The sequence below is a fragment of the Microtus pennsylvanicus genome, chromosome 13 (assembly GCF_037038515.1).
Source record: "Microtus pennsylvanicus isolate mMicPen1 chromosome 13, mMicPen1.hap1, whole genome shotgun sequence".
NCBI classification, from domain to species: Eukaryota; Metazoa; Chordata; class Mammalia; order Rodentia; family Cricetidae; genus Microtus; species Microtus pennsylvanicus.
This window is the reverse complement of record NC_134591.1, coordinates 60,297,708-60,320,881: the sequence shown is the minus strand read 5'-3', so window position 1 is coordinate 60,320,881 and position 23,174 is coordinate 60,297,708. Positions and strand designations below refer to the sequence as shown.

The window sequence follows — 23,174 nt, the reverse complement described above, 5'->3', positions numbered from 1 at the left end:
ATGATGCCCCCACCAAAGCTAAAAGCCATTCGATCTAACTCAGAAGTGTGATGAATGACATGACAACCTGGGGAGCCCCGACTTTTAAGGGAAGACAGACCAAAAAGCTTACAAGGGGAAGTGAGGAGAGGTCAGAAACAAAGGTCAGTGTAGTTCAACGTGAGGCGCAGACAGAGCCGAGGGGACAATCCCAGGCCTCGGAAGATAATCTAAAATGTCAGGTAGTTCCAAGAGGGAAGAGTGCCAGCCTGAGGGGTCACTGGTGACCCAGGCATGTCTTCTGCTGTTGCAGCCCGAGTTCACTGCCTCCCCCTTACTCCCAGGCTGCAGACCTTGTTCGGGGACAACAGGAACAGCCACTGCCATCCATTGCTACCTCCTGTGTGCTATTCTGCCCCCAGAGCCCTGTGTTTGCCGCCTGCTCCAGAGCTTCGTCTGTGACATCCTGTCTCTTGCCCTGTATCTCCTGGCAGTGGGGCTCAGAACCAGGGCTCCTTTTCACGAGGAGGTTCTTTCTGGCTGGAGCAGAGAAATGATGGGGGAAGAACTTGGCTCAGAATACAGTGGCTTTTGCTGCCAATGAGAGAAGCGGAAGTTGACTGGAGCAGACAGCTGTGATACTTCACTTGAATTGTCACCTTGACTGCGTGGGAAAACACCCCGAAGTTCAGAAAAGCCCATGTCTGCATGCCTCGATGAGGGCATGCTCAGACAGGAGAACAGGGCTGCTCTGACCCAATGAACAGACTAGTAATCCCTTGATGGAATGGTAACGCTGTGGCAGTTGGGAGATGGTGGAAAGGAAGAGGCAGAGTCTAGTGGGAGGAAGTACATCATCAAGGGCTGGTCTTAGCGACCCTGGCTTCCTCCTGTTTTGCCTTTCTGGGCTTCCTGGCTGCTGTGACATGAACTGTGGGCTCCTTTAATGCCTTCCCACCATGATGGATGAACGCTTCTGCATCTTGGAGCCTAAAATAAATCTTTCTGGTTGTTTATGCCGGGCACACCGGTTCATGGGGATGAAAGCCCGAGTTTATCCCAAGACCTGTGACTTTGACCTAAGTCTAGCCAGAGTGTCTTTAGGCTAGTCAGGCATTCTGTACCCGGCCCCGACATCAGGCATTTTCATGTGAGCCTCTTAGGTGTAATGAAACGTGTTTGATGTAGACACATCTGGAAGGAGGGCTAGATATGGGTTGGTCTCACTTTCTGTAAACTTAACACCAAGGAGGTCGCTAAGGCTGGTTTTAGACATTACTGTGGAGCAGCCTGCTTGTCTAGTGGCCTGCTCCATGTATGTGGAGTTAGATGAAGAGGAGCAATTAGAGACAAAACTTTGCCTTATAACAGTAAAGAGCAAAAACCCTTGCATTTTACATAAAGGCTCACTTTAGGGAACTCTAAAAAGTGAAGAATTTTCCAAATTACTTGTAGGTAGCAGAGGATCATGGTGCCCAAGTAAATCCCCCCAAATGCAAATTAACAAGAACAAATAAAAGAACAGAAAACCTAGGCCTGCGACAACCAGGACAGGACTGCCCTGGGCTTTAAACTGCCTGGGAGTTGAAGAATGAACAGGCCAGGCACAGCAGGCCTGAGCCAGACCTTAACACTATAATCTAGGAGGAATAAGAGTAGAATAGATGCATTCAGAGACCCACAGGATATCCAGGGAAGCTGTCATGTAGCATTCAGCCCTCGGAGAAATATCAGACTTCAGGGACAAAGTGAAAACCAAGCAGAGCTTCCCTGAAAACCACCCAGTGGGAACCTAATACACTTCTGCAGGTTGAATGTTCAGACGGAGCGTGGAACAGTGGTTGCTCAGGGAAGGGCGAGCGCAAAAAGGAAATGCTGGTGTGATGATCCAAAGGTGCAGCCCCACAGGACTAGTGACAGTGACAGAGCCTGGGGCTCAGGGCACAGCACAGGGCCTGCAGTTAACAGCGCTGTATTGCGCGCTGGACTTTTCTCAAGAGAGTAGGCTTCAGGCATGCTTCCCATCCGCACGAAAGAAAGGAAATGATATTGTAATTTTCTCGACAGCTGTCATCATTTCCCTATGGACATGTACGCTGAAATGTGTTTAAATAAATACACTAAAAGAGGCGTGGGCTTACATGCACACATGTAGTAACATACACCGATAAAATTATGATGGAAGAATATTTTAGAAAAATCAAAGAAATAACTTGTGATCAAGGATTTTTTTCTTTTCTTTTTAAAATTTATTTATTTATTAAGGATTTTGGCCTCCTCCCCGCAACCGCCTCCCATTTCCCTCCCCCTCCCCCGATCAAGTCCCCCTCGTGATCAAGGATTTTATGGCCAATCCATCTGCCTTTCGAGTGACAGGGAATAGAAAGGAGTTTCAAGCAAGCAAGCATACCTTTGTGCTGATACACACCTATCACACCAGTGCTCAGGAGCTGGGAGGACAAGGACTACAAATTTGAGGCTACATAAGGAGACCTGGTGCTAAAATACCAAGGGCTGGGGATGCGGCCTAGTGGCAAAGTGCTTATTTAGTACACACCAGGTCATGGGGTTGATCTACAGCAATCGCTTGTGCGCACGCGCACACACAATCACCACCACCACCATCACCACCAGAAGCAGTAGCGCGCACACACACACACACACACACACACACACACACACACACACACACGCAAAACCCATGGAGGAACTTGAAGAAGACTATGTAAAGTGTTGTGCTGAAGATTCCACTAAAGATTAAACTTGACCCCACTGGGAAGTAACTGGGAAGGCTTCAGCGGTATTGGTGATGAATTTAACTGTGGGTCCAAGAATAAAGCAAAAGCGTGGGGGAGCAATAGATTTATAATACATGAGGTCCATAATAGATGTTCCCAGCCCTGACCGAGTAGAAGAAAGGGCACTGAGAATGAGAAGCGGAATGGGGAGCATGTTGTGTATCCACTACGTCAAAGTTCAAGGACACTAGTACTGAAAAACTAGGTAACAAAGGGTTGAACAGGAAAACGGGGAACAGGTGGCATTTCGGTGTGACAGGTCCAGGGCCAACAACAAAGATCCAAATATCAAAAGAGAATGACACATCATGATGACAGAAAACACAAGAGAATTAGGGCCAAACGTGTAAGACAAATCAACCTATATGCATGACTTTAACCTATGGACAGGAAGATTTTCATGTTGGCCTGGGAAAGGGCAATTTAATAGATGTGCCTGCCATTCGGGCACGGTCCAAGATGTGCCAGGAAATAGTGTGGCAGTTGCAATTCTCAGTCTGAAATCGAGAAAAGTAAAATTCAAGCTAAAAAATATTAAAAGCGACGAAGAAGATGATTTTCAAGGTGAGAAGTCAGAATCTGCAACAGAGCTATAGCAGTTGTGAATATATATGCACCATACAACATGGAAACTACCGCGGGAGAGGCAGGGACAAATGGAAATGCGCCCATCACAGAAAACCTTAAACATGCCTCTCCAAGAAAACAGCTCAAGTAGGCAAAAGGCAGGAAAAATGCAGAGGGCGTAATTTATAAATTTAGGCCTTTTAGGAATACACCTGTCCTTTTGTATAGCAGATTATCCACAATGCTCATCATCTCCGGGGCATATTGGACATTCCTAACAACTGATCAACTGTTTTACACAAGACAAGTATCAATAAATGTCAAGAAATAGAATTATTGTTCATAATGAACATACAATAAAAGCAAAAGAGACCTCTTTGGTTTAGAAATCAAAAAAAATTATTCTATTAAAATCTTCCAGGTGTTGGGAGCAATTAATGACAAATTAAAAAGCTTCTAAAAATAAGCATTTATTATTAGTATGTATGAGATACAATTAAAACAGTTGATCAGAAGAAATTTTATTGCTCCAAATGTTTACAACCACAAAAATGACACACAAAATGAAAGAATGAAAATGAGTGAGGGTGCCTGGATAGGCTTCTGTTATTTGTTCCCTGTGTATGCATGCGTGTAATATAATTTGCACACAAACTAGAAAATGAACCCAAAAAGTACATTAGAAGAAATCACAAGGGAATAATAAAAAACAGTGAATGACAGACATAGAGACCTGAAGAAATGGACGTAGTGATCTTATCTTTGGGGGTAGAAAGAATATACAAAACCTTAGCTAAGAGGTAAAGGGAGGAAGCCCGTGTTGGCTAGGGAGAGGGGCTGCCATACTTACGCACACAGAAAGGGGTCTTGCCCGACCAGTGATGATCCTGCTGGCAGATGCGCACAGACATGCCAATCAGGCGGAAGCCAGCGCTGCACTGGTACACCACGCTGCCTCGGTAGTTGAAGTTCTCCCCGTTGATGTGCCCGTTGACAATGGGCTCTGGGGTCCCACAGTGTCCAGCTTTGGTGGGATGGAGGAAGAGAGTCCATCAAAGAGAAACTCATAGAAAGTGGGGTGGACTTTAGGTGGGTTCTAGAGAAAGGACCAAGTACTCAGCCATGCTTCATGCCCCCCCCCCTTCCCCAGAGAACAGCGATCCAGGAGTGGCTTCAGGAACCCCAGATGGGACAGGAAGGGTATTGTGGGCATGTTGATCTCCAACACCAAAGCTGCAGTCCGAATGACCAGGCTTTCTGAGCTGTTTCTGTGTTTATGCACAGATCACCTCTCCTTCAAGTCTCTGGGGTTGCTATGGTTTGAGTAAGTCCCCAACGCTTCATGCACTGGAACTTTGATGCCTTGTCTCTAGGAGGTGGGGAGGAGTTAGGTTATGACTAGGAAACTTATTCCTCTGCCCCTGACTCTGTCATTGTGTGATACTTCACCACAGTCCAGAGACAGTGGAGGCCAAGAGATCATGGTCCCCAAATTCTAGAACCGTGAGGCAAGATTAATCTTCCCTTGCTATAAGCTGATTATCTCAGGTATTTTATTATAGTGCTAGAATCTAACAGAGGGACCATCCCCTGGGTCCCTACTGTCTAGTGAGTATCACAGCCTAGGTAAAGCCATCACAGCTTGTCCTGCCGGTGACAACCGTGCAAGACCTGATGCCTGGCCAAATTCATTCTTTCCGTGTGTCACCTCAGTGAGTTACTTTTATTAAATAAAGCTTGGGCACAGTAGTTTGCTGGCATTCCTTCAGCCCCTTGGACTGTGTAACAATGGCTCATAGCTGTATCCCAAGCGAGTGCCCCTGAAAGCGGTTACTGGCAAGGACCCTCTGTGCCCTGGAGGTCATGAGCATGTATCCCAGGAACAGATCACCCAATCTGCTCTGCTAGGCTCATATTGTTGAGACCCTCCTTGGGAACTGGGAGAGTCCAAAAAATAATAACAAGAGATAAAGCTCAGTCAGGGAGTACATTAGCCCTGGGAGCAGTGGAAACTCTCTCCTTTGTAAGCTAGTTGTTTGTGAATGCTCCTGCCATTTGTTGTATACATTAGTGTATGTGTGTATTATAATATGCATACATATATACATATGGATATATTCAAGACAATCCTCTAATAAATAATATAAAGGATATTTTAGGTGCATTATAAGAATGTGTCTTATAGGGTAGAGGCCAGGCTGCACTGGTCATCCTAGGGACTAATTAGATGAGGGGTTCTTCTGATAGAATGTAGACCCCCAGAAAGTAGTCTTCTCATTCTTTCGAGTTCCCCAAGAGAACCTAGTCCCCAGATTTAGTCACAGTAAATGCCTGAATGTTGGTGCTAGGAGTAAGTAGGCAGGTAGGGTGGGCTGGGGGCCACTCACCAAGGCAGCGGACTTCAGAACCACTCCAGAGCCCATTGGCCAGGCACTCCCGGACCCTGGAGCCCACCAGCGTGTATCCAGAATTGCAGGAGAAGATGGCGGTTGCCCCGTAGACAGACATTGTTCCAATGCGGTGCCCACTTGGAGGTGTGGGGAGCTCTCCACAGGAGATGACTGGAAAGACCATAAAATGCTCAATGAAGCAGTCCCAAGATGGGGACATGAGTCACATGTTGAATAGGACGAAAGCAAATAACGACCAAAGCCAAGGACTGCCTCGCCTTCCTGAAGGTGACCAGAACGCACTGTGAACCTGACTTGCCCCATCAACAGGTAACCCACGAACCCAGGTTCCATCTCTGGAGACTGCAGTGAGGCTCTACGGGTGACGAAGATGGAGCCATGGCTAGGAGGAGATGGTGAGTCTGTGGTATGCTCAGGGCAGACAATGATATCAATCTTGTACTTTTCTGGTAGGGCAGTGATAGCCTCACAGTCCTCCTCAAGGGAGCATGCCAACATCACAGTCCTCCTTAAGGGAGCATACCAACATCACAGTCCTCCTCAAGGGAGCATGCCAACAGCCTCTGGCTGATGTGCAAGGTGCAGCTTGGCCACTGAGGCTATGCCGCTGTGAGTCCACACTCAGGACTGCTACTCTGTCAGAAACATGGCGTTACAGCACAGGGCTTTCCCTTCTGGTCTGTAGGAGACCCAAGAACACACACACCAATTCATCTAGGTATCGGGGACTGGCCTTTGAGACTCCAAGAACCAAAGGAAAGCAATAAGCAATGGAGAGGAGGCAGACAGACTTGGGCGGTCCTCCATGCTCCCTCCTTCCCTCCTGTACACACCCAGCTGCAGGTCTTACCATACATGTATACATGACCTCTTTTTCTTGTCTCTCTAGTAGATTGTAAGTGGCTGGCAGGCAAGAGCCATACCCTGTTTTATTTAAATTATGGTGTGTGTGTGTGTGTGTGTGTACACGTGACATTGCATGTGTAGAGGTCAGAGGGAAACTCCAGGTATCTGCCCTCACTTTCCAATGTGACAGGGCTTCATTTCTGCCACACACACCAGGCTAGCTGGCTCCTGATTTCCCAGATATGCCTCGGTCTCTGCCTTGGGTCTTGCCGTGAGAGTGCTGGGATCATGAACACACTCATTACCACGACCCACTTAACTTGGGTCCTCAGACCTGCATGGTAAGCTGTTTGCCCACGGAGCCGTCTTCCCAGGCAGGCCATAGGCTTTGATTTTTGTACCTGTCTGGTACCTGGCACATAGTTGGGCCCTAGTGAATGAGTTAATCAGAGCACGCTGAGCTGGAGGTTTATTAAAACGGAGCTTTTAGTAAGATGACACGGGGCTAAGAAGCAAGCCTTTTCCCAGCTCCGGATGCTAGGTGTGTGTCCAAAATGAGGTATGCTGCCCTCGCTGGGGGTTACCCCTCAATCTACCCCATGCATATGAAACAGTTCAGGAAGGAAGTACCATGCAAATGGGTCCAGTCCAACCTCGAGCTTACTTTGACAGGTAGGCATAGACTCTCCCAGGCTCCATCTGCCATTGGCCTGGCAGCGGATGACCCTCTGGCCAGTGTAGTAGTAGCCGGGGTCACAGATGAGCATCAGCTGGGCCTGGAACTGGTACTGGGTCTCATAGATGAGCCTCCACCGGCCGTGTTCCACACTGATGCTGCTGATATCGGGACAGGTCACAGCTGGGGGAACAAGGAGCAGAGACGAGAGTGAGCTAACTAATAATGGAAGACATCACAAGAGTGTAGCACGAGGGACTGGGGGAACTCAAGACCGTAATGATGAATCCAGGAACATTCGGTTCCTAGGCAGGCTTGATGAATGGATGAAGAGGGCTGGGGAGGAGGATGCAGCAAGTGGGGAACATAGATCTATAAAATAAAAGGATAAGGCTGGCATTGTGCCAGGATCAGTTACTGGCTGTGCACTGCCCATTCCATTGCTCAGATTCCAGGACATCCCCCTGCCCCGCCCCGCCCATTCTCTTTTGGATGCCTGTCAAATAACCCAGGCTAAGGGCAGCTTTGAAATTCTGATTCTCTTGCCTCATTTGTGGAGTGCTGGGATTCCAGGCAGCAGCTACCACCCTCAGCTTATGCTGTGTAAGCACTCTGTTAACTGAGGTGCATCCCTAGCTGGAGATCTCTATTGTTTTTCCAGAAATCTGGATATTTGTTTAAATTTTCTTGATTATAAAATCTTAAGAAGTAATATGCGCACTGTGCACACATATGTGTATACACACATATATCTACTTTTTTGTTTGTTTGTTTTTTTGAGGCAGAGTTTCTCTGTGAAACAGCCCTGGCGGTCCTGGAACTCGCTCTGTAGCCCAGACTGGCCTCGAACTCACAGAGATCTGCCTGCTTCTGCCTCCCAATTGCTGTACTATAAGTACTCCAACCACCCAGCTATATGTACATTTTTAATGAAGCAAACAAAATAAAAACCTGTATCACTGGACTGAATATGGCCTATTTGTCTTTGATCCCCGCTTTAAAGTTCTGTGATCAAGGGACATTCACACAGCGTAGCGGCCATTCTAAGTGCCATAGTGGTTTATGAAAACACCCCAGAGCATCACGGTCCTTCAGTGTGCTGACAGTAACTCGAAATGGGGACCATTTCGAAATGGTAGCCGCCCACCTTTCTCCTCCCTGAGTCCTCTAAGCCCTGCCCCCCACAGGTTCTTAGCTCCCTACTGAACTCAAAGCCCATTCTTATAGGAGTCTTTTCAGCTGCATCCCCAACTCCCGCCACCTGCCACCACTGCCCCTCGACTCACGGACACACTGTGGGGGGACATTGCTGTTGCTCCACAGGCCGGTGTCCAGACACTCTGTGGTGGCCTCGGCACCCGTCTGGAGGTGGTAGCCTTCATTGCAGCTGTACACAGCCTTAGTCCCCACGGTGTACTCCTTGCCAAACACAATTCCGTTTTTGGGCGCATCAGGGAGACCACAGGAAAGAGCTGGTAAAGGAGAAAGGATGCCGTGAGCACTTCTGACTCAACACATTCCAAGACTACACTTTCATATTTCCCGTTAAGACTCTACAACTTGAGTAGAGACTGACAAACAGGAAAAGCCCCACGAAGAAAGACAACAGGGGAACTGTCATTAGAGATCTCAGAAAAGAACAAGCAGGAGATGGGACGGAGAGAGAAGTGTATTCACATATTGAATATGGGGAAAAGGCTGCAGCTTGAAACCCACAGGAAGGAGCCCCATGGAAGACTTCCTTCCATTCTGCCCCATGGGTGCGGTGTCAAGGCATCCAAGCCTCTGCTTGCTAAAAATAACCAAGTGTCCCCTCTTCCTTAAGGTGTGGGGACAGAGTCCCTTAAAAGAGTCAGGAGTGCCAAGGTGGGGGTTAGCCTTCCAAGGGATGCTCTTTTTAATAAAAAATTTCTCTGTCTCTATCTCCATCCATCGCCAGATGAAAGTTCTAAGATGATATGCAAGATATTCGTCAGTATTGCACTAGGATGGGGTCATTTCAGGTTCCCTATCCTCAGCTGCCCAAGGAACTAACTGGGGACCTCAGCTTGGGCACCTGGGAGATAGAGACAGAGACCCACACTGGAGCACTGGACTGAGCTCCCAAGGTCCCAATGAGGAGCAGAAGGAGGGAGAACATGAGCAAAGAAGTCGGGACCACGAGGGGTGCACCCACCCACTGAGACAGTGGAGCTGATCTACTGGGAGCTCACCAAGGCCAGCTGGACTATTACCAAAAAAAGCATGGGATAAAACTGAACTCTCTGAACATGACGAACAATGAGGGCTGATGAGACGCCAAGGACAATGGCACGCAGTTTTGATCCTACGCAATCTGCTGGCTTGGTGGGAGCCTAGCCAGTTTTGATGTTCACCTTCCTAGATATGGACGGAGGGGGGAGGACCTAGGACTTACCACAGGGCAGGGAACCCTGACTGCTCTTTGGACTGGAGAGAGAGGGGGAGAGGAGTGGGGGGAAGGGGAGAGGGGTGGGAGGAGGGGGAGAAGAGTGGGAGGAGGGGGAGAAGAGTGGGAGGAGGGGGAGGGAAAGGGGAGGCTGGGAGGAGGTGGAAATTTGTTTTTTTTTCTTTATTCTTCTTTTATCAATAAAAAAATTTTCTCATTACATGTGATTTAATTAATTAATAGTGTATGTGTGTGTGTCTGTGTGTGCACATGTGCGCATGTGTGTACTTGCTTACATGGGGGATTCAGAGGAAAATTCTTTCACCGTGTGGGTCAAACTTAGGTTGCGCGGTTCAGCTGCCCCATGGGATTTAGGGTCCCTCCACCTGAAGGTTTTCCGCTCATCCCTGCTGTGCACCAATACCCAGATTTCACTCAGGGGGGAAACTTTATGGGCAAAGACATCTACACAAAAGAATGGAACTCAACCACCTGCTACCTAGCTTTTACTTTTTCAATACGGACAATCAAAGGTTACTACACAGATGGAAGAAACCAGTGGTGTCAATGTGATGGAAGTAAGACTAAACACCTGGCGGACGGCAGCAGGGAAAACTCTCCCAGGAGACAGAGCTAGTTCGGGAAACGGGAGCTGTGGGATTGCTGCACTGGGCAGGCAGGGGTCCCCTGAGGCTAAGTGACACATGACATTCATGAAATGAGAAGAAAGAACTTTGAAGACAGCAAAGGTTGGGTTCCTTCAAACTGTCAAAATACACAGGAAGTAGAGGTACTGGATATTAAAAATAAAAAATTTCCCAGAATAAAGACCCAAACGGCAGAGTGAAAACAGGAGAAAGGGACCAAACACGGAAAGGATCAGTCCGAGGTCTGACATTGAGCTGCTTAGAGCTCTAGAGATAGCAGGAAGTGGGTAGATTAGCAGAATGATCCTAAAGGAACATTTCCAGGAGCTGAAGACAGACACAAGTCTTCAGGCTGAAAAGGAACCAAGGGGACACAAAGGGGACCATTGAGAGGTGGAGGGGACCCCGGTGGAGGATGGGAATCAGGCTGACCCTTCTCCTCACCTGTACAAGGTATCCAGAGAAAACTGAACAAAGCCTTCAGGTTTGTGAATGAAATTATTTCTAACTAGAATTGAATCTAGTTGCCCTGCTAAGCATATATGAAGGCTAAAGTCATGACACCTTCACACACTTAGAGACTCGGAAAGTCTTCCTCTCACGAATCCTCTCTGAGAAATCTACTTGAGGGGATTCTCTACCAAAAAACACAAAAACCAAGAAACTGGAAAACAAAGGAATAGAAATAGATGGAGTGTGGAAGCGGATGCTTCAGACACGTCCCGCAGCGTGGTGAGGTCTGTGGTTGGACAGATTCCCTGGAGGAATATGCATACAGAAAGATAGACAAAAGTCTGAGGACTTCCTACCATCCCTTACCCACAACCGTGCGAGTCTAGAGTTCAGGCTTCCTCCCTTCAGATCCAGAAGAAGCTCTGGCAGTGGAAAGGCCCCTAATGGTGGCCAACAGTAATGTAGGACTCTGTTGAACTTTCCAGAATTTCTAGAGGCCCTACTCTAGGACTCCATTATGATAAGGGAACGTTGGCTGCCCAGGGGTGGGGAGGTGCTTGGGATACAAGAGAGAAAAAGGATTCAAAAACTGGTTATGGAACCAAAAGATGGGCATAGGGGGTGGCAATTTGGAGCTCACAAGGAATGATGAAGCAGGAAGCATCTAAAGACAAGGCTCATCTAATGTCCAGACAGCAAGACTGAGCCAGAGTAGGACTGGGTCAACTAAACCATCATAGCAGGTGAACTAACTGCTCTGCTTGCCTGCCCCCCCCCCCGCCCCAGGCAGAATCACCAGATCCCTATGGATGTTCTGCTGCTTGGAGAATGGACCTAGGGGAGCAACCAGAGGCAGTGGTGACAGCCCCTTCTCATAGCCCTGGCCTGACCCCAGCTGGTACAGACAGCTGAGAAAACAAGATAACTCCCTAGCTGGGGAGCTTGCAGCTCAATGGCTGTCCTTACCCCAAAGGTAGGAGGGGTCACTCTGTGGGTAGGAAGTTCGAGGAGATAAAAGGACAAAGCATTTGGAAGTTCTTGTGGGATGAGGTAGAGGGGAGAGTGGTTATAGAGAGGGCAGTTGGCTGAAGTCATGAGTATGCAGTGTCTCCCAGAGAAGCCATGGCGCGAAAGCAGGGACAGAGGGCAGGCAGGATGCCAGGCCCTTCCAGTTTCTGAGCTATGTCAGAAATGGTGGCAGTGGGGCATTAACACCCTCTATTCGTGAAGGGGCTATGAAATGGAGGAGGAAGGAAGACGAGCCGGCTGCGGAGTAGGTGGGGGGCATTTACTTCTTGGTTGTGGAATATGGGTTTCAGGGAATGCAGCAGCTGAGAGAAGGGGCGTGAAGAAAACTTGGGGTAGAGAGCCGGGGGTGAGGGCACAGACCCAGAGGGACAGGCTGAGACCTAACTGAGACTAGACACTTGGACATTTCCAGATGGATTCTGGACTAGAGTTGTCCAGGCTGATGCTGTGTGTGGCAGCTAGTCCCTCTGCAGAATATTTTTGGTCTTTTCCAAGGCAGACATGGGTTAGGAGGTTGTGAGGGTCAGAGGTGACGGATGTCATTAAAGACAGCAGCCCACTGGGAACCATGAAATGTAAAATCAAACATCAGTGCCTCTTTGGTCCACAGTGGACGACGCTTTTCTTCTTTCTCCCGTGTAGCACATGATGCTGAGGCCCAGAGAAAGCACTTTCACTGCCGCTGGGAGAGGCGTGCACGAGGAAAGGAGTCTGAGCAGGCACAAGGCATTCAAAGCTGTACGTATGTCTGCTGTGGCCCAACAACCTTCTCCCCGGGAACTTCATTTGAAGAAATGAATAGGAATGCTCATAATGATAGAATTATAACTATATGGTAACAACATACATAGACGTTCAAATGACCCACAGTGGGATGACACCTAAGTAAGTGTCAGCTTTCCCATAATGCTATGCAGCCATCAACAATAATAACATGGAAGTATTGGCAACCATCTGTGAGATGTTAATTGGTATTTAGAAGACCAAAAGAGACACTAAATTATTAATAGTAGTGATTTCAGGGCAGAATTATGATTCATTTTCACTCTTTTCCTTTGTGCTATTTGCTATTCTTACTTTTCCAGATGTCTAGTCTAGAAGTATATATTGCTTTATTCGTGTGTATATGTGTGTGTGTTCAGATGCACATGTGTGTGGGAGCATGTGGAAGCCAGAGGACAGTGTTAACTGCTCTTCCACAGGTACCATCCTAGGTTTTTGAGGTAGCCTCCCATCTTCTGCCTGGGGCTCACCAAGCAGGCCAGGTCAAAGCCTCGGAGATCCTCCTGTCTCTGTCTCTCCATCATTGAGATCACGAGCACATGCCACTACCCCTGGCTTAGATATACGGGTTCTACAAGATCAAACTCAGGTCCCAGGCTCGCCAGGCCTGCCCTTTACTGACTGGGCAGTCACTCCAGCCCCAGCCCCTGTGATATTTCATCATGACAAGAATGCATGTTCTTATAGAGAGGGAAAAGGCCCCATAAATCCTAAAAGGTAATGCATGCAGACTGAATGGCAGATCTCAGAGTTCGCTTGACTCCTTTGCTTTAGGAGCTCCCTGCCTTAGGGAGTCCTTAACTGCTAGGAGGAGGCAGGCCCCTTCTTACCACGGGATTGCTGAGCCCCGCCCCCTTACAACACTTCCTCTTCCTGTCACCTCAAGTCCTCTATCGTCGTCTCTCCTATGGGGCTGGGAGCAGAGCCCACTGTGCCTGTGTCACCCCCAGAGCTGGATATGCACAGCCCCTGAGCAAATGTTTGCTGAAGGAACTACGCCATCACCAGACCCCGGGAGACTCACACATGGCCGGGATGGACAGCTCCTGAGACCAGCCCCAGGTAGCTGCTTTAGCCCCTGCTACTCACCTTGACAGAGAGGAATGGCCTCACTCCACAGGTGGTAGCCTTGCGGGTGCCGGGTGCAGATGGCCATGCTGTGTCCCACCAAACGGTAGCCCCTGTCGCAGCCAAAATGGATGGAGCCGCCCGGCTGGGTGGTGGTCTGGCCCAGGATGAAGCCATGGAGTGGAGCCTTAGGCAGGCTGCAGTAGGGAGCTGAGGAATGAGAGGAAGCTAGGCTGAGCGCAGGGGTGTCAGAGTATAGCTGCCAGAGCAGGCAGGCCGCCCCATAGCAGCTCCCCGCCTCCTCCAGCTCGTTTCTGCGGACAGAGCCCAGTTCTTTGCTATTGAGGAAGGCCCGAGTTGTTGACACCGAACAACAGTTAAGAAAAGCCGGAACAGGAGCAAACAAAACAAATCAAAACAAAGGGTAATTGAAAACGACACCACCAACAACCTGTTCGGTAAATCACCACATCTCCGAGTTGCTTTCTACACCCTTGCGACCACAGGCAACCTTGTAAAGTGGGCCCCAACGGGACTGGTTTCCTAAACGTGTGACGACCCAGCAAGTCACCAAAGCTTGTTTAATTCTAGCTTCCTGCCTGCAGTCTGCAATACCTCCCTCACAGGAGACAGAGAGAGAGAGAGAGAGAGAGAGAGAGAGACCCACCCAATGCATGGGGCACTTAGTGCTCAATAAATGGCTGTTCTCTGTTGCTTTGTTGTGTTGTGGTGCCTGGGGATCTGGGATAGACATTTTCCAGCAGGGCTCATTCCCTGTACCCCCAGCGTATGGCTTTAGCATATTTCATTCATTTATCCCGTGAAGAGTTCTGGGGAGTTCATTCAGTGCCAGCTGCTGCTCTACCGTGAGGGAAGCAAAAGTCCCAGCTGGAGGGAACTCACGCCACAGCCCCTGCCTGCCGGGGATCCTTGCGCTGTGTGGTGACAGCTATCATGAACAACTTGACAAGGCCTAGAAGAACCTAGGGGACAATTGTGTGTGCTGCGGTGAGGGAGCTGAGGTGGGAATGTAGGCAGCACCGTTCCCTGGGCTCGTCCTAGCCGGGATGAAAGGGCGAAAGCCAACTGAACACCAGCAGTGTTCTTCACTCTCCACTTCCTGACTACAAAGGCAAGGTGACCAGGCGCCTCAGGCTCCGGCCACTTTCCTCTCGTCAGGACAGACGGTATCCCCAAACCTCGTGCCAAGATAAACCACTTCCTCCTTATGTGGGTTTAGCCAGGCATTTAGTCATGGCAACTAGGAAAATAGCTAACACTGTGAGGGGAGGACGATCCAGGGGCCTCACACCAGCCCCCCATTTGCCTGAGGGTCTCTGCCTGGGCTTCCCGAATAGATAGGGATGAGCAGATTAGGGACCACAGAGAGACCTCTGGCTTCCTGTCTGAAGGCTGCGGTTCCGTGTGGGTAGGAACGGTGCTTTATTAAATGTGCTCTGAGCTGGAGAGGGACTAAGAGCACTGTCTGTTCTTTTAGAGGACCCGGGTTCAATTCCCAGCACCCACATAATAATAGGTCACGACTCTAACTCTACCTCTAGGCGATCTGATGCTCACTCTGACCTGGGTAAGCCCCAGGCACACATGTGGTACACAGACATATACGCAGGCAAAACACCCATACATGTAAATGTGTGTGCTCTCCCGCTATGCCGCCTGTGTCGGGCACATCTCGAATCTATGTACTTCCTTCACCCGGATTCCTGATATAAAATATGCTTAGTCACTGCGACAGACACAGGGGTAAGTCACACATGTCGGCTGTGTCTTAATTATTAAGTACCAATTGCTGTACCGTGTAATGAGTTTCTTTTCTACATGGCATATGTACTGTAATTACAATTGACTCATTACTTCCAAACACATTAGTCTCCGAGCAGGAAGGCAGAGGGAACTCCTTAAGAGCTCTTAGCTCCAAATTTAACAGCAGCGGCAGGAAAATGCCACCTTCCCGTCACAGGGGCAGCCTCCGGGAACTCAGTCCTGAACACCCCAGGGGGTTATCTTGAAGTTTCTTTTAAACCGAGGCCTGAACAGTTAAGTGCTTTGTCCAATAATCCTATTGCCAGCTAGCAACAGAACAGATCATGGGGTCACCAGGCCATCTTCTCCCCAGCCATGGGCATCTGGGAGAGGATGGAATCTGCAGAGGAAACAAACTTTGAGGGGAGTCAAGGCAGGCCTCCTCTCAGCTCCATGTGGTCAGTTCTTCCCACACCCAATGGTTCTGCAGAACTACTCATGGGTCCTTACAGTGTGGGCTGGTCTCGCGCTGAGGGGACTCAGGAGAAAATATGGACAAATGGTTCTTCTGGCCGAACTTAATGGTACGATGTTCTGCTATCAATATTCGTGTGTGTGTGTGTGTGTGTGTGTGTGTGTGTGTGTGTGTGCGCGCGCATGTGTGTGTTCTTCAGTGTGTGCAGGTGCAGGGATATGTGTGTGTGGAGAAGGTTGAGGTCAACTCACATGTCATTCAGAATGCCATCCACTTTAATTTTTTGAGGCAAAGTCTCTCCCTGGGATCTGGGGCTCACTGACTAGGCTAGGCTGGATAGCCAGCAAGCTCCAAGGATCCTCCTGCCTCTGTCTCCTACAGGTGGGATTACTATTGCATGCCACCACACTCAGCTTCTTACCTGGGTCCTGGGGGGTTGGACTAGGGTCCTTGTGCGGCAAATACTTGGCCTACTGAGTTATATTCCTGGCTCCACTACTCTTTGAAACTTTGCCTAATACTTGCCCGGCGTTCAGGCATGTGGTGGAACCCCCAGGATCCGAAGGCATTCCTTGCAGCCTCCAGGACTAGCAAGCACTGGCAGCAGTTACACTAGACTGCCCTTCCGAGAGACATCAAGGTTTCAGCTTATCAAACAGATCAGTGGTCCCCACAACGAAAGTTCAGAGAAAGTCTATTTTCTCCACCTAATTGTATCCTAGGGATATTTTTTATCAAAGGCCTGGTCTTTGATCTCACCATGCCCAGACGATATGTCTTTTCAAAAGAGAAAAAAAAAGAGTGAAATCCTGCCAATTGCTGCAGTGTGGACGGAAGTGGAGGACATAATGCTAAATGAGTTAGGCACAGAAATACAAACCCGTGTGTTCTCCTTCATGTGTGACAGCTAGGGAAGGTTGATTTTACACAAGTAGAGCAAGGGGTCACCAGAGCTTGGGACCAGTAGAAGGCAAAGAGAGCGGAATGAGGTTGGTTATCGAGCTCCAAAATAGGAAGGGCTAAGTTCTCATGTTCTGCAGCACAGAAGGGCAACTGTAGTTCATAACCCACTGACTACACATTTCAAAAGTGGTAGAGAAATGGATTTCAACAGTCTCCAACATCAGGAAATAAGCTTGTGAGGTGATGAGTGTGCAATTGCTCCCTCTGATCATTAGGATTGCATGTGTGCATCAACATGCCGTATTGTACACCTCACAGACATGTCCAAGTGTCAGCAGTAATGAAATGATAATAACGAAAGAGATATGGCTTGTGTGACAGGAGAGGGTTTTCTCTGCTGCCTACCCTATGTGATTCTGGGTCTTAGAGTTGTTCCGTCAAAGGACTGCTAGAAATATGGCCTAACTATTTAAGAAGCGAGGCTCCCCCTGGCTCTCATCGGGTCTTATATTGAATAGTTTCAATCCTGGAGACCAAAGCAGGGAGTATGAGAAGAAAGGGAAGAGGTCAAAGGTGGAAAAGGATCTGGACATGAAGAGGTAGGAGGCTTCCTCCAGTCTCCTTTGTGCAGTGTGGGATGAGGGGGACAGAGGGCAGGAGGAGGCTGTCCTGCCTACGCAAGGAAGGCTGCTGCCTTTTGATTCGAGGCACCACAGCATCTTTGTATGTTTCTGGTGAGACACTTAAGAGGTCCAGAGTGAAGGCCTCCTTAGAAGTTCTCATGGCCAGGGTGGAGAGATGACTCAGTGGTTAATAGCACTGACTGCTCTTTCAAAGGTCCTGAGTTCAATTCCCAGTAAATACATGGTGGTTCACACCCATCTGTAATGAGAACTCATGCCCTCTTCTGGCCTGCAGGCAAACATGCAGGCAGAACATTGTATACATAATAAATAAATCTAATATATATATAAAAAGAAGTTCTCATGACCTACTTACCTGAATACCGAATCTTAAAACCCTTCCGATTATAGGCGTGGTCAGATGACCAGCGCAGGTACACAGAGTTGCTTGAGCTGGTGACAATCAGGGGAGCCGAGTAATTCCCGCTGAGAGCTTTCAGCAGAGGACTTTGTCCTGAGGGACCTTGGGTGAGAAAGACACCGGGTTATAGGCCATTCGAAGTCTAGAGAGAGGTGTAAGCATAGGCTCAGCTGGGATGGCTGGATGGCTTTGCATCTGACGGCCTTGCTGAAGGATTCTTCTTGTATCCTCCCTTATCCGGAGCAGTGCTCTGGAGCTAGCAAGTGAGAAGAAATCGATTTGCTGTTTGCCAGGGTCAAGTACTTCGTTGATGAAGTGTTGGTTTTCAAGCTGGGGACCCTCTTCTGATTTCTCTTGTGCATGCTCAAAGTAGCATGGTGCCCACCATACAGAAATTTAGTTTATTGAACAGGTATATGGAGAGAGCCATGGAGCCTGAGGAAAGTGATAGCTCCCAGGTCGTAAGTAATAAAGCTTCCCAACTTGCCTTCCCAAGGCTCCCCAGGAAAGTGCCTTCTTCTGTGCCCTACCTTAAATGTCTGGATTGTGTCTTGGGGCTCCGGTTCAAAGAGCATAATAGAAACCTGGGAAACTCGTAACCCAGGATTTATCGTCCTGGAGAAGACTGTGAGTGAAGGCTCCCATACACCGTCCACACAGCTCTTGGAAGAGCTTCGAAGGGCTACAGTGAACAAGGTAGGGGTGTTCGAGCTGCTGTGGAAAACTAGGAAGGTAAGGGTCCAGACGTGGAGGAGACCAGCATACTCGAACATTCCTGTCTTGAGAAAGGAACTCCTGCCTGAGAACTGTGTTCCTTAGGAGGGTCTGGGGTGGGGGTGACTCCACATACTAAAGCAATCAAGGACGCTCTGGTGAGGACTTGCTGTCCTCAGGAGGCTGGGTAGCAGGGATGAGGAAACTCCAGAACACAGAGGTCAGGGGGAAACATGTCACAGACTGAAGCAATACAGCCATAATTGGAAATGGGAAACAAGGCTGGGGCGGTGGTTGGAAGGACCTCGCCTACAGAATCCGTGGGGATTATCTACTTGTGGTTACTGTGGTTACTCCTAAGGGCAAGCTAGCTGGGTGACCAAAGAGCGGAACTAAAATCGTATGGAATTATGAGCACAGCAGGCACCAGTAGGGAGGAGAGCACCTCCATCCTGCCGGTGGAAAGATTCGACTGTATAGACCGAAGCCAGGCTTCCCTTCCCCATCATTCCAGAATAGTCTGGCCAAAGGAGATGTGGGGTCCCTACAAAAAAGAACCCTAGAAAGTGACACCAACTGTATACATCAGACATCCCTCTGTTTTTTTTCCCTTTATAGGCCCAATACTGTTTAGCTGTATGCTGAACGCTGTAGACATGAGAACAGCTGGAGTTATTAAAGACTTTAGATACAGAATCTGGAGTGATGCTGACTCCTGGGGATCCCAACCCTACCATGGCTACTCTGTCAGGCAGCAGCTCATGAGGAGAAAAGCCGTTTCTATCCCATCGTGCAGACTTAATCAACTATCTGCAGGTAGCTGAGGGCCCTATAGCATCTTTACCCAAGCAGACAGGCACAGTCCTGGTTACACAGAAAGCAGCTGTGGATCTGCAATGTGCTCTTCTCCAGACTGTGAGGAAGGAGGAGCAGAAGCAGCCTGCACCGGCATGGGGTAGGCTACAGTATAACTCACCGTGATGGCCCAGAGCTTTGTTGTTAAGCCTGATTTTTATGATACAGAGAGAGGGGGTGTGGATTTGGTCATCCTGCAGAATGCAGCCGTCTGGTTCTCTACATAGGATTTTCGGAGCCACCAGGGACAGTTAGTACAGCTATCTTAGCTAGTCCCATGCTCCAGAGGGTGGGCGATAAATCCTACCAAGTTTGAGATGGTAATTTGATGGTATTTTGGTTTGAGACATACTAAGGCTCCTTCTCTAGACACAACAGCAAACGACAGTGCCTCTTGTTCTACTTCTAAAGTATGGAGTTTGGTAGACAGAGCTGGGGTTTCAGAGGGAGCCTACTCCTCACAAAGGACCACTGATTGGCTGATATTCAGGGGTTCTAGCATTGAGAAAGAAACGGTTTGTAACAGATCTAGACTACCGTGGAAGCAACATCCATACAGCTCATCAATTTCCTGGTCTCGGGTTTCTCTGGTATAGGCAGACGGCATGTGGTGTCTCCAGCAAGTTCTGATAGGAAAAATGCAGCTCTGATGCCCCCAGGGGCTGGGAGCAAATTGGTGCCATCCGTAGCAGAGAATGGCATGGTCTTTGAGGAACTCACCGTCAAAGATCTCAAACTCATCATACTGCTTCTCGCTGAGGAAGTATTCCACCGTGACAGAGATGTTGTACTCCGGCTCCACCCTCACCAGCCAGGAGCACGTCTGGAACTGTGGGTAGCTTCCAGGGTAGCTCTGGCTGAGGATCACGCCCGTGGAGTCTGTTAGAAGCTCATTGGTTGGGCAGTGTACTGGGAGAAAGAAAGAGATGCTATGTTCATGACACGGAGACAGAATAGGACGGGAAGGTCAGCTTGTCCATGGAGTAGGTCTATCACTGCAAACCTAGTATTGGGGCATTTAAACAAGTCCTCACATTCTCTGTCAGAGTGCCCCATGTGAGGAAATAACTTTGGAGCCCATGTCAACATAACAGTATTATTTGGAATTCACAGCAGGCCAGTTGGTTGAAATCATTTTCTGGTTTGGGTGTGGGTGCTGCTATCTGGATTTGAGGTAGATGAGAGTGGTACATCATATCCCAGGTAAGGCATCCCACTCTCAAAGAGCTACTCTGCAAAAGAGGCTTAGTTTGTACAAAGACAGAAGAGGGCAGAAGTAAACAACAGCTGATGGGTCAAACACACCTGGATTTTAGAGCCTACTCTACCACTTATGACCTGTATGGCCTTCAATAAATTATTCCCTAATGTGGGATTCCCCTCTGTATGCTATGAATATGTTTTATTGCTATTGGTTAATAAAGAAGCTGCTTTCAGCCAATGGCTTAACAGAGTAAAGCCAGGAGGAAAATCTAAACAGAGATGTAGACAGAGTAGGCGGAGTCAAAGAGATGCCATGTAGCTGCTGAAGGAGACAGACGCCAGACAGAACCTTATGGGTAGGTCACAACCACATGGCGATACATAGATGAAAAGAAATGGGTTAATTTAAGATGTAAGAGTTAGTTAATAAGAAGCCTGAGCTAATAGGCCAAGAAGTGTTGTAATTAATATAATTTATGTGTAATTATTTCAGGTTTGGGCGGCCGGGAAACAAATGAGCAGTCTTTGTCTACAATTCCCTTTCAGTGTGATGACTTTTCCAACACAAACAAGAAATCCCTACCTTACAGGATGGCTGTATCATAGAACACATGTTACACTATATCAAATCACATTTGCAGCATGGAGTCTCAACACACCATAGAGATGGCGTTGGAAACAATGGCAGGTAGATCCGCAGGGTTTGGTGCAGCCCTATGCATAGCATTAAGGGATCCAAAGAAAACAATGCTGCCCTAAGGAAGACAGTGTGGACCTCCAGAGAGAGGAAGCAGGAGGAGAAGGAGGAAGGGGAGGAGCAAAAGGAGGGCAGAGAGGAGAAGGAGGAGCAGGAGGTGGAGGAGCAGGAGGGGGAGGAGCAGGAGAGGAGGAGTAGGAGGAGGAAAAAGAGAAGGTAGAGGAGGAGGGATAGGAGGAGGAACATCAGTAGCAGGAGAAACAGGAAGAAGAGCAGGATCAGGAGGAGCAGGAGGACCCACAACTCACCACAAAGGGGAGGGAAGAGGCTGGGGCAGAGGAGCCCTGCACACACCAGGCCCTGGGGAGGTGCTCTGTCCTGGAACACGGGAAAGTGTCCTAACATTTTGCGTGAAACAAATTTCTGGACAATTTACTTCCATTTACTTGGGCCGGGGACCCCAAGACAAGGCTGAAAGGACTGATTCAGTTTCCTTGGGGTCCTCGGTAGCTGTGCAAGTTTTGCAAGCCCACAGCAGCCAGCATGGGTCTGATGTCATCTTTACATGCTTCAAGCCATCGGCCACCCCACACCTCATAACAGCCTGCAGCCTAAGTTCAACCCCTGTCCTCAGTTTACAGGGCAGTCAAGAGCTCTGTAATGCCCTGGGTGCTTCAGGAGTGGGGAAGGGTTGGATTTGATTTGGGCTAGGCATAACTTCAAGGCACTGTCTTGGGATGCAGGAGATTGAGGTCTGGGGTTACAGGGCTGCACATCCAGGTCACACACACACACACACACACACACACACACACACACACACACTTGCACCCCAGCACATTCCAAGACTCAGTACACAACTCCAGAGAATGCTCAGGTAAGGAAGAGGGGGTGAACTGGCTCTTTCACAGCCCCCACGTCAGAACTGGTGGAGACCCCGCAAAGGGCTCTCACTCGGCTTCCTTCACTCATTCCTCAGACACCACTGACCTGGTGACCTCTTTTCAGCGGGCAGGGACTGAGCTGAGAGCTGGAGACAGGAAGAGTAGCAGAGCCAGGGTTCTACCAGGGAGGAAGGTGCTGTTCAGTGCAATTACCTTCACATATTGGGGGTGGACCTTCAAACTGCAGGTAGGTTCCTAGCTTGCAGGTCAGAATTTCACTTCCTACTAAGGTAAAGCCTGGAAGGCACCTGTAGCGGACGATGTCACCTGTCAAGAGAAGAGCATGGGCATCCCCTGGAGTAGACTCGTTTAGAACAGTTGACACTTTAATACCTCAAACCCACTTCTGCTGAAGGTAACCAGCACTGTTACAGCCATGGTTCAGTAACCAGCTCCACACTGACCTGGTGACCCAGGCAACTGCTTCCCTCCTCCAGCTCAGCCTTCTGGAGAGACCCATATTTTAGGAAATCCTAGAATTTACCCTAAAGCTTTTGAATAGCAGAGGGAAGCCATGTCCCCAGCTCTCCCTCATGGGACTGGGTGAAATAAGACAGTTTACATTTTCAAACTGGGCTATACTGCCACCACCATGGGCCAGGCCTCTGTTTTCTTCTACATAGATGGAGCCACCACCCAGTCCCTACCACTTCCTGTCCCCTCCCTGCCACCCTGGTTTGGGATCCCCGCCATGTGGCAGTGGTACCTATGTTGAATTCTTCATTCTCTGTGACCACTTCAGCATTGGGAAGGATGGTTGGGGGAGGACACTTGGTGAGTGGATAAGCTAGGAAAACAGAAAGATACAAGTCAGGGGCGAAGCGTTACGCGTGGGTCTTAGACCAGTTCTCCAGTCTCTGACTTCATTCATTCACACAGCAGACAGGCCTTTATTTGTGTCTCGTTGACAC

General features: G+C 48.8%; 1 protein-coding gene across 5 annotated transcripts in view; it reads right to left on the bottom strand.

The window, feature by feature from the left end:
- The window catches only part of Csmd2 (CUB and Sushi multiple domains 2), a 547,650-nt gene that overhangs the window by 36,742 nt on the left and 487,734 nt on the right, over positions 1 to 23,174 (bottom strand). For all 5 annotated transcript variants that reach the window (XM_075945152.1, XM_075945154.1, XM_075945155.1 and 2 more), the window contains 9 exons: positions 22,970 to 23,050; positions 22,417 to 22,530; positions 20,140 to 20,328; positions 17,806 to 17,952; positions 13,686 to 13,874; positions 8,564 to 8,749; positions 7,266 to 7,460; positions 5,732 to 5,905; positions 4,195 to 4,368 (listed from right to left, as the gene is read on the bottom strand). In XM_075945152.1, coding sequence (XP_075801267.1) covers positions 4,195 to 4,368; positions 5,732 to 5,905; positions 7,266 to 7,460; positions 8,564 to 8,749; positions 13,686 to 13,874; positions 17,806 to 17,952; positions 20,140 to 20,328; positions 22,417 to 22,530; positions 22,970 to 23,050 — 1,449 coding nt within the window. The remainder of the gene's footprint in view (positions 1 to 4,194; positions 4,369 to 5,731; positions 5,906 to 7,265; positions 7,461 to 8,563; positions 8,750 to 13,685; positions 13,875 to 17,805; positions 17,953 to 20,139; positions 20,329 to 22,416; positions 22,531 to 22,969; positions 23,051 to 23,174) is intronic.